This window comes from Mus caroli, unplaced genomic scaffold (genome assembly GCF_978045245.1).
Source record: "Mus caroli unplaced genomic scaffold, Mus_caroli_1 scaffold_5, whole genome shotgun sequence".
NCBI lineage: Eukaryota > Metazoa > Chordata > Mammalia > Rodentia > Muridae > Mus > Mus caroli.
In genome coordinates this window covers 117,568,877-117,580,457 of record NW_028227260.1, presented here as the reverse complement: position 1 = coordinate 117,580,457, position 11,581 = coordinate 117,568,877, and the positions used below count along the sequence as shown (strand labels likewise).

Here is an 11,581-nt window from a genome sequence, read left to right as displayed (position 1 = left end):
TTGGGCCAGCACAGCCTCTTGAGTGATGAAGACCCCACCCTCACAACCATCTTCACACTCGCAGAGCTGTCTTGGGTCATTCATTTTTTGCCTACTGGATCAGCCTGGTAAGTGTTTCAGAATTTGGCCATTCCACACCATCACAACATACTCCCAAGCCTAGCATGAGGTGGCAAAGCCTGTATAGGGAATAGGGCATGCATACCAGGCATACATAATGATACGACTTATACATATGACTTCTATCAAAAGAGCCCATCTGGGAAAAAAAAGGCATGAAGAGTTGAAAACTGTACTAGAAAGCAAGATGAGAGGATTGCTCTGTGCTTAGAATATGTGTCTCCAGGTTACAGAAACCAACTACTATTGAAAGAAAACCTTGCATCTAATATTTAAGAAACTATTAACACTGAGCTTCAGCTAGGTTAGAATATTCAGGGCCTACTGTGGTAGGATACCTGGGCTTTAGTGGAGATTTATTGACCTGGCTGTTAACTTTGTTCTTGCACTGGAGTCTAGGCATCTGGGGTTGGGATCATTTTAGATCTAAGTGCAGGTATCTGGTTTTGTGTCTGGTGGGTGACTGTTTTGTTCCTTCATTTGTGCTCCTTCCCTGGACTTTAGAAAAGCTTGGTGGCCTTGTGCTGACTGGCAGGAAAATTTTTTGTGGCCCTTTTTCCCTAGCCTGCTCAGCTGGTGTGTTCCCAGGGAAGGAAGGCCCGTGGGTGCTGGAGGCTGGGATAATGGGATGAGTTGGGGGGTGTGTGGAGGTTGAAGGTGATCTTTGTGCTCCACTCAGGATGGGGTTAGAGAGGAAGGGAGACAACAGCAGGTGTTCTCTGCCACATAGCTGGGGATGAGACTGGGGATTGGACCTGGAGGAGCAGAAGGAGGAGTAAAAAATCAACAGACTGGCAAGAACAGCCCTGGCAAGAGCAGCCCTCTGATTAGGTTTTTCTACTGAGAACAACAACAAAAAGTATCTTTTATGTAGAGTTATACATTTTTTTGTTGCAATGTTCGAATTCAATCACAAAGTTCTTTCAACCACGCCAGGCAAGTGCTCTTGGACACAAGGTCTTTTATTGTGTGCACTTCTTTAACATGAGCCTGAAGGGTTCTATATTTGTAGATTGGTGGTAGAGGGTTTGCTGAGCATGTGCTGAGCTCCAGCACAAAAAAAAAAAAAAAAAAAAAAAAAAAACAGGAGGAGGAGGATTCGAGTGAGCTCTGGATTTTGAAGGCTGGGCTCCGTGCAGTGTCTGCATTTTGGATTGTGATCACCACTGGGTAAAATGTTACATATGGATTCTGGAGAAGATTCGAAAAATGAAAATCCTGGCCCAGTGGGAAAGCTGGATGGGTAAAAAGTGCTTGTGACTAAGCCTGACAACCTGATTTTAATCCCTGAGATACACGTGGTAGAGGGAGAAAACGGATTCATCCAAATTGTCCTCTGACCTCCACATGTCATACAGACACACACACATAGAAATAAAAATACAATAATTTTAATCTTTTCAAAGTTAGATTTTTCAAGATGACCATGGGGACAACCGGACTCACTAGCAAGTAAGCTTTCGCGTCAAGCTTTCTACCCTCATCAGATCTGGAGACCAAGGAACTACTCAGCTCAGGTACAACTTGTAGCTCAAATGTGTCCAAAAGGCACCATTCTGCTGCCCGTTTGCCATACCTCACTCTTTTCTTCCCGCCAACGCGGAGCTCCACCCCCAGCCGTTAGCCTAGATCCAATGAGTTACGTTAAATAATCTAGCACGCCATTGCTTCGAGCATTCTAAACGGTTTGCTTCCACATTCGAAGGCTCAAAGCCTCCGGAACTCCAGGGTCCAGTGACTCCGGCAGAGCTTCATCCATGGCATATAAGAAATACTACTTCGATGTTGACAATTATGGTGTGGACTTTTATGAAGAAGAAGTAGCATCTGAAATCCAGCAATGGAGGTCAGCAACAACAGATGATAGCCACGGTGAAGAAGTTGTAGGAATCCTGAAGGGACTGAGCTACATGAACGTTGTGTTGGACCACAACTACACCCGTCCAATGAAGAGCGACACCTGTGGGAAACCCCTTGAGCCTGCACAAGAAGAGGAGGAGGAGGAGCCTGTTTTTCAAAAGCCAACCAAGTATTGCCGAAAGCAGTACAAGTTCACTCCCGAACAACTACTTGAACTAGACAGGATTTTTGAAGAAACTCAATGCCCCAATACACTCCAAAGGTATGTATGTGACTTACTTAGCAGCTATTTCAGGGTTTTAGGTTCTGTTTTTCCTTCCTGACTCTCCTTAGTTATTTTATTTGTGTCCTAAAGACCAAACCTAGAGCCCAAGCCACAGACAGGTTCTGTACATGAGCGACGTACGCTGGCCTGAACTGTACTCTAGCCCAGCCAGTTTTTAAACGGCTGATGCTTCTGCCTCAGCCTCCTCAAACAGCTGAAATTTTAGTCGTGCCTGCTGGTCTCGACTCTCTTCCCTACTGGTGGGAGTGGGCAGGATACCTTGTGGGAACCAAAGTCAAAGATTTTTTGTGTAAAAAGCTTCTTTGTGTGTAAACCAAGTTTACAAAATGATCATTGGTCACTTGCTTTGTTTGCTTTAACTTTAGAATAGTCCTAAAACATAAAAACCTAACACTCTTGGTCTAAATGTATTTAATTCTGAATTCAGCATCATGGAGTATTTTCAAGTTGCTTTGGGAAATCAGAAAACTCCTTGTGTTGACAAACCAAAATCCTGTGTCCCCTTTAAATATCTTCCATTCCTTCCCCTGATCCCCAACTACCACTATTCTAAAATTTCATTCTCTAAATCTGACTTATTTGGGTACTTCACATGAAGGACCACTTAAAGAGATGTTTGATCCATAATCTACCCTTTTCTTGGCTATTGATTATGTTTCACTTAGGCTAATGTCCTCAAGGTCCATTTTGATGCTCAAGCATGGAGCAGAATTTCTGCTTTCCCAAGGCCAAATAATGTTCTTAAGGCACCTTTGCATAGAAAATGTGTGTTTTTCTTTTATCACCCTCTGTGGAAGGAGATCTGGGTGGGTTGTTGTGCATGATTAGACAGAATGACTTAGTTGCTTTGTGTGCATGTATACATGTGGGCTGCACGAATGAAGGTCAGAAAACAAATGGAGTGAGCCAGCTTCTCTCCCACAGTCTGTGTGGTAGGGATCACACTCAGGTCGTTAGGCTTGGCCAGCATCTGTCTTTACCCACTGAGCCATCTCTCCAGCTTGAAAAAAAAATCCCCCTTCGACCTTGAATTTTTCAGTCTTTTGGAGTATCCACCTAGAATCAGAATGGTCCAGTTCAATAATTGGATGCTCATAGTTTAAAAGAACCACCTGCTACAAAATTTGATGTTACATCTCAGAGAGTAAGATTTCCTAGTGTTTCCAGTACCTCACTGGGGCATGTTGTTTTCTGGATGTTGTCCATAGCTACGCTTCTAGATGTGAGGAAGCAGCACTGACCTTGTATTTGCATTTTTTTAAAACGTAGGAGTTATTCTAAGCATCGGTCAAACATTTCCTTAAGTCTTTATTTATTCATATGGTTTGGTATATATGTGAAGTTCAGAGCATAATTCATGCAAGTTGCTTCTCTCTCTCCTTTTTCTTCTACCTTGTTGGATAGAACTAATGTGGACATGTTTGGTAGCAAAGGCTTTTACCCACTGAACCATTTTGCATGTTTTAAAATATGTCTCTGTTGCGGGTTGGTTACTCACTTGCAAATATTTTGTCTGATTGAATTGTTGCCTTTTTAATCTCAATTATTTTCTTCTATATTCAGAAGTTTCAGGGTTTGATCATTTCTTTCTTTCTTGACAGGGTTTTTCTGTATAGCCATGGCTATCCTGGAACTCACTCTGTACACTAGGCTGGCCTCGAACTCAGAAATCTGCCTGCCTCTGTCTCCCAAGTGCTGGGATTAAAGGTGTGCACCACCACTGCCCAGCCAGGTTTGATCATTTCTAATTGCATGTATTTTGTATGTATCACCTGTATCAGAACCCTACATTTGTACATAAAATTACATCAAAATCATCTTCATGAGCATGGAGTACTTTATGTATCTGCAGTGATGCAGCACACCTGTAGAAAGCTTATGCTACTAACTGAGGCTGCTAGTGTAGTCCTATACTCTGAGATGCATCGGTTCCTAAAGCAGGGCGTGCAAGTTCCAGGTCAACCCAGCTGGAGAAAAAAGTCTAAGTTCTGGCTATGAAACTTAATAAGACACAATTTCAAAATAGAATATACAAAAAGCTGGGGATATAGCACCTACCTAGCATGTCCAAGATCCCATGTTCAATCCTCAGTGCCATAAAATGTATTTAGACATTGTTGTTATTTATCAATGTGAGGATTAACCATTTTCCAAATTGTAGAGATATTAAAAATCTTTTAATTTGTGAGGAAGTGTAACCACTGCTAAACTACACTTTTTCTAATAATTACAAGGAAAGTGTACTTGGGGAGATGTGTGAACGGATATAGCAAACTTTAAGCCACACAAAAACAAACTGGAGAGGTGACTCACCAGTTATGAGCACTGGCTACTCTTTCAAAGGACCTGAGTTCAATTCCTAGCAGGCACATGATGGCTCACAATCATCAGTAACTCCAGTTCCAGGGCATCTTGATGCCTCTTCTGACTTCTATGAGCATGAGGCATGTAAGTGGTACAGAGACACACATGCAAACACACACACACACACACACACACACACACACACACACACAGTCCCATGCAAACTAAAGAAAAAAAACAAAAAACTTTTAAAGAAGTTTAAAGCATGCACAGACCATCCACTTGTGCTTACTTTTACCCCTAATGCCAACTATTAAAGCCTGATGCTTTTTTTCTCCACAGGAAAGAGATTGCAAAGCTCATGAATGTAGAAGAATGCACTGTGAAGGTCAGTTTATCCATAATAAAACTGTAACCAGGCGCTTCATCTCAAACCTGCTTCAAGACATGAGCAGTCTTAGCTTAAATGTTGAGAAGTTGCTGGATTTTTGCTTCTCTACTTTAAACTGGCAAATGAGATTTGAACGAAGGGATATTTGGGGGTGTAAACTGGGAAAGATGGTGAGGGGAGCGCCAGCTACAGTTTCTTTTCCATTACTGAACAAAACATAGTTTTCTAAGTGAAAAGTAAAGCAAACTGTTCTGCTTCTCCTAGGCTCTATGCAAAAGGACTTGTGCTTATGTTTCTATGTAGCTAATGGGGGCTGGAGAGATGGCTCAGGAGTTAAGAGCACTGACTGCTCTTCCAGAGGTTCTGAGTTCAATTCCCAGCAACCACATGGTGGCTCCCAACCATCTGTAACAGGATCCGATGTCCTCTTCTGGTTTACAGGCATACATGCATACAGAACATTATATACATAATAAATAAATCTTTATATGTAGCTAATGAAGGTATAAATATGCACGTATATCAGTCATACCATATAGGCATGTACCAAAATTAATATTCAGCCCCTTATGATAACAGTGTCCTTCAGGGGTACTTCTATGTAGAGTCATGCTAGAACTCCACGTGACTTAGTCAGTGTTCCAAAAAGTAAGCATGTGGCAGAGCTGGAAATGTGGGGCTGTCCGTACCTTTTAGAGCTGAGCAGATTATGAGTCTCAAGTGTTGAGCATTCAGCTATAGGATTCACAGTTACACGGATGTGTTTTTCGTTTGCTTACATGTGATTGTTCATTGTTGATGCCCCAGTTCTTCCTTTTGGAATAAGGATGTTTAAGGAGATAACTTGTTCTATTTTGTTTTTAATTTCACAGGAGCTTGCACTTAAGATACTTGGACTTTAAAGCCTTGGAATTTTAAAAACTGTGGTTATTTCTAAGGTTATACTATATTTTTCATTATGATATTAACATGAGACTTTGGGGACAAGGGATGAAGTGTTATGGCTTAAAGGAATGTGTCAAGTTGGCAAGTAGTGGATTATGATGTTTGGTTTTTAAATGTCAGCTTAACCCAATCTAAAATTATCTGGAAAAGGAGTCTTAATGAGGAACTATGTAGATTGAGTTAGTTTGGTGAGATGTCTGTCAGGTTTGTCTTGATTGTTAGTTACTATAAAAGGGCCCAGCCTGTTTGGGGAAGCACCATTCCTTGGTTTGTGGCACTGGCTTTTATGAAAGTAGAGAAAACTCGCTGAACTATAGCAAGTGAGCTAGAGTCCATGTATTTCTGTGCTCTTTAATTGTGGATGTGATGATTTAAGTGTCTGCCTTGACTTTCCCTTAGCAATGGTCTGCAACCTGAAACTGTAAGTCAAATGAACCCTTTCTTCATAAGTTGCTTTTTCTTAGGGTATTTGATTCCAGCCATAGAAATGAAATTGAAATGCATGTTGGTGATGGTGGTGGTTTATGATGGTGATGGGATGGAAACCAAGTACTCACATGATATAGGCACCTTCTTGACCCTGTAAGGGAGAGAATCTTAGTAACATGAAGTTGAATGGTGTGTTTCTCCATCATAACGTTAACTACTTACTCTGCTTAACCAATGTTTCTGTTGCTCTGATTTCAGATTTGGTTCTGCAATCAAAGAGCCAAAGTTAGGAAACATCAGAAGGTATTACCGTCCACCAACACCCTACCTGATAAACAGAGCTGCTTTCCCCGGAAGGTTTTGAAAGAAACCAAGAACGTTGTTGTTCTTCAGGAGCCGCTCGCAGATGAGTTTTTCTGCTGTCAGCCACATGTTAGCCACCCAAATTGGCGGTGACAACACTATCGCTTTATGTAAATTAGCAATAAAGAGGAGAAATCTTTTTGCTTCAATTGCCCTCTTTTTTTCTCACATAAAATAATAAATTTCCATTCAATTTAATGCAGAAAGCAGACTATAGAAGGAGAGCTCCAACAAAGAGGATCGTCTTAGTCACTGTTCTATTGCTGCGGAGAGACATCATTACCAAGGCAACTTTTATAAAGGAAAGCATTTTACTGAAGCGTTACTTAGAGTTTCAGAGGCTTAGTCCATTACCATCATTTGGGGAGCACAGTAGTATTCAGGCAGGTACTAGAGCAGTAGCTGGGAGCTGCATCCTTATCCACAGGCAGACAGGGAGAGACTGGTCTTGGCATGGACTTTTGAAACCTCAAAGCCATACAACACCTTCTCTCTGTGACATACTCCCTCCAACAAGGCCACACTTCCAAATCCTTCTAATTCTTCTCAAATAATACCATTCACAGATAACTAAACATTAAAATCCTTTGGGGCTCATTCTTATTCAAACTACCAGGGAGATGCCTCTATAACTTGTTGAGACATTATGTAGCCCTCTTCGCTCTTCAGCAGTGATGTAGAAGTCTAGCACCACTAGACTTAGGACTAGGATGTCAGTGACCTAGCCTGCTGTGCACCAAGTCCATTGCTTCCCAGGGGATAGAAGTGTCAGAAGAATGTGGCCATGAAGATAGCAATGCAAGTGGAAGCAACAATACATTAAACACAAAACTATACAATTAACCACAGGTAGCTAGTGGACTGAAGAAAAGATGGGGCTCAGAATTTGGCAGCTGGGGAGGAGCAAAGCAGGTAGAAAGAGATAGCTGCTTGCCTACAGTACCTTCTAGAAGGGAAACAGCCTAGAGCAGAAGTAGGGATGATGGTAGAGTGCCATGATCTGCCTTAGGCGACTGCCAAAGGAAGCAGTCACAAGTGGGCTGCAGTAGACTCTGCAACTAAAACAGTGCACACAAGGTAGGTGAGGCCCCCACAATGCCCTTCCTGTAACCACAAAGGGGTACTCCAAATGAGTGCAAGCTATAGGTAAGCGAGGAAGAAAAGTATGTGTGAAGCCCCCACCTGATATCAGAGACATTTAGGGTCTGCAATATCCACGGGTCTAAACATTGCTCCCAATGACCACACCTGTTGCTGCTGTCTCTCACTGTAGCAGTGTTTGAGACCCTCTTGTAGCTAAGAAAGACCTTCAAAGGTCTTCTAGTGAAGACATAAGGACCATGGGGGAGAGGCAGAAGATGATCTCCTCAAATCAAAAGATTTGTTGATGGCCAGATGCAAGCCTTTAATCCAAGCACTTGGGAGGCAGAAACAGATGGATCTCTGAGTTTGAGGCCAGCCTGGTCTACAGAGTGAGTTTCAGGACAGCCAGGGCTACACAGAGAAACACAATCTTGAAAAACGGGCAGGAGAGAGAGAGAGAGAGAGAGAGAGAGAGAGAGAGAGAGAGAGAGAGAGAGAGAGAGAGAGAGAGAGAGAGAGATTTTTCCACGAAAAGAGGGGCTAAGTAGCCAGGCTGTAGCCTATGGCTAACTGGAGTTTCTAAGATGGTGTACATGTATGTAGAATGGTGATATGATATGAGGTGGGTAGTATTCTTGGTGCTGAGAAAGGGCCACGTCACTCAGGCAACAATGCTGGTGTGCTTGTGTGCTGGTGATATGTTGTAGGGTAGAGTAGGATTGAGGGAGTTGGGAAGGGCTAGGGTTGTAAGGGAAGGACAAAACTGTCCAAACCCCCAAAGGAAGCTGCCCTTCCTTGAAGAAGGATCATGTAACACTACATTCTCAAACTCCAGCATTGAAGACCCTTAGAAATGGCCTCCTCTTCTTCATTATCTAGGATTCTCACTGTGACCCTGTCAAAGACCAGCTTTGACTCTGCAGAGTAAACTGAGGCAGGCAGCAAGGTGTGGCATTGGCGATTGGGGTCAGTGCTGAAAGCAGCTGACAGAGGGAGGGCAGCACTAAGAAGGGCTCATTGTAACCCCAAAGAAATAATTCTCTTGTCATAGATTAACAAAGCTTAAGTAGGCCAAGTCTATAGTAGCAAGTTTCTTGCTGTACTTGGCTGGAGACAATCTGCATTTACTAAGGAACAGGTCATCTGTCTTATGACTTTTGTTTTTGTTTGTTTGTTTGTTTGTTTGTTTTAGTCTTGATCAGCTAGACTGGCTAGTCATCTGTTCTCTGTTCTTATACTCATAATATAATTGTTTACTCATTATTCATAACCTTATTATTTCTTAGTACAAACCAAAAACATGTTACCACATCCCTAGAACACAAGATCAAGGAACTCAGGCCTAACTTAGAATGCATGCTTACTTTGATGATTAACTTGTCTCAAGCCAATTTTTCTTGCTGCCGCCATTCTGTGTTTGCAAGGCTTGAATGCTCACAGTGTTCCTTTCTCCAACCCATGCAGCTCTTGTCATTCTATGACAAAGGGGCACAGTCTCTTCTTGATTCTAATTAAACTTTCTAGAAACTACCCGAACATCACACAATTACTTAAATCACGCTAACTCTCTAGAACGACTTAAATCAAACCAGGAATTCCATAAAATCATTAATTCATCTAAACAGCATTATCTCAAGAACTTTCCTCTTCATGTTGATCTGCAGGAAACTTGCCCAATAGGATGGGCTATCACTCAGGAAGTAATCACACAAGGCTATAGGCAGTGAGGGTCTCCCGGTGTCCACTCACACTAAGCTACATAAATGAGGAGTATGGCAGTGACAAATAGGAAAAAGCACAGTAGTGGCAAGAAGCAGTCCACGGACGAAGGCTCTGGGGCCAGGCCTTTCCAGAGTCTACTCCTCATATCTGAGCAAGAAGATGGGCTGTCTCCAGAGAGTCCATTTGCCTACTGCAGCTCTTCTTCCATGGGATCTGACATGTCCCTAGATTTCTTCGCCTGAATTGTGGTGCTTTTCTGGTGATGGACGGAGTACTTGTTTTCATGCAGTTTTTTTGATTTTAGGGTGTTAGCTATTTGCCAGGTTCCTGCTTACTCTGTCAATACCATCCCGGGATTCACTAGAGCCTGCATGTCTGGTCTACCCCACTTTCACTTACCAGGTCCACCCTTCCTGCTTAGAGGCCAAGACCTGTGTTGCAATTCCAGCCCAACTCTGTCTTCCTTCTCTAAGCACTGGATAAATGAGAGCTGGGGTGTGTACCTGGGCTTGTATCCAGGGGAATGTGGTAGGGGGTGTTGGGAGCAATGTAACTCATTACAGATGACCAACCTGGCTTGGCACAAGCTATTACTGTAGGGAAATGCTATGACAAGCAAGTGAGTGTTCTAGAGATAGTTCACTGTTTTACATGGCTATGATGGGTATGCTCTGAGATGCAGGGTCCTCAGAGACTTCATCCCAGGGTTGCTTCTTGCTTTTTACTGATACTATTACATAGCCTAATGATTCTTGGGCATCAGCCCACTATTGGGTAAATCCCCTGCCGATCAACATAAAGATGAACGTTCATGAATTAATGCTGTTTAGATGTATTAGTGACTTTATAGAATTACTAATTTGATTCAAAGAATTTTAGGAAGAAAGTTTAAGGAGATGGTTTTGATTGTTTTACCAGAAAGAAAAATGTTAGAATCAAGAATTGAATGTTCTCACTCCTCATAGAATAGTAAGTAAAGGCTGAATACAATGAGCTCTCATAAACTGCACTAACAAGAGAAATGAGCTTGGGACAGATGTGTGGTCAAGGAAAAACATTCACTCTAGGTAAGGTTCAAGGATGAGGCCAAGGATGAGGTACACTATGATAAAGCAGGGCCATGGGAAACTGTTACTTTGAACTTGAATGAACTTACAGAATGAAACTCTCCTTTGAATTTGTTATCACCGTGCTCCTGTAACTCCCCTTCTGTGTAACACTTGATCAGTGAGGTCATTTCATGAAGAACTTTTGTCTAAGAAGCTACAAAAATGCTGAGAAAAAAAGAAATGTGGCTTTTGGGGTTCTGCTCCATCCACCAAATATGTGTATGTGTGTGTGTGTGTGTATGTCTGTATATCTGTATGTGCACTATGTATATATGTCTGTATGTGTGTCTGTATGAATGTATGTACATACGTATGTAGGTATATGTATATACATATGCATTTGTACTTCTGAAAATGAATGAAACTGGTGGTTGGGCCTGGCCAAGTGTGTGTGTGTGTGTGTGTGTGTGTGTGTGTGTGTGTACACGCAAGTGCATGCACACATGCAGGAGTGCATGATTTCTCTCTCCTGTTCCTTCTCACTGGCCCCTAAAGAGTTAAAAGTGCAGATTTTCTCACAGGTTACCAAGAGTATCAGCCCAGATAATTACATTTTGCTCCCATCAGCACTATTAGTGCTAATGTTGCTACCAGCAGTGCCCCCGCTGGCTGCTATCAACACTGACCCCAATCACCAATGCCACACCTTGCTGCCTTCCCTGGTTTACTAGATGTTGAGTTGGCTTTTGACACTTGCTCCAATATTCCATCCAACCTAGTTCCAATGCTCCACCCAACCTGGCTCTAGTGCTCTAACAGCTGGTAGCACATGTGGATGCTTTCTTGGAGGCTCATTAGTATCAGAACATATTCCCTCCTGGCTTGGAAGAGTCTCAGCTGGAGGACTTTTCATATACTTCTTTCCAGGAACCTTTTAATTTTCTGTATGTATCATAGGATAGTTGATGCCTTAGGCACACTTGAAGAAAGCTGGGCATTTAAAGGCTCTCTTGTTCTTCATTGGCTTCA

The 11,581-nt window shown here is 42.4% G+C and overlaps 1 protein-coding gene across 1 annotated transcript; it reads left to right on the top strand.

The window, feature by feature from the left end:
* The first annotated feature begins 1,877 nt into the window (after positions 1–1,877).
* Positions 1,878–6,819, top strand: LOC110287112 (uncharacterized). The gene is made up of 3 exons (XM_021153786.1): positions 1,878–2,242; positions 4,913–4,958; positions 6,594–6,819. The coding sequence occupies exons 1-3, from the start codon at positions 1,878–1,880 to the stop codon at positions 6,789–6,791; spliced, it is 609 nt and encodes a 202-aa protein (XP_021009445.1). The 3' UTR covers positions 6,792–6,819.
* Positions 6,820–11,581: the final 4,762 nt, after the last annotated feature.

Bases quoted from the DNA above. Each gene is read 5' to 3' on its own strand.
- LOC110287112 (XM_021153786.1), top strand. From the start codon at position 1,878: ATGGCATATAAGAAATACTACTTCGATGTTGACAATTATGGTGTGGAC. The intron at 2,243-4,912 runs GTATGTATGTGA...TTTTCTCCACAG, and splicing joins TGCCCCAATACACTCCAAAG to GAAAGAGATTGCAAAGCTCA. The intron at 4,959-6,593 runs GTCAGTTTATCC...CTCTGATTTCAG, and splicing joins TAGAAGAATGCACTGTGAAG to ATTTGGTTCTGCAATCAAAG.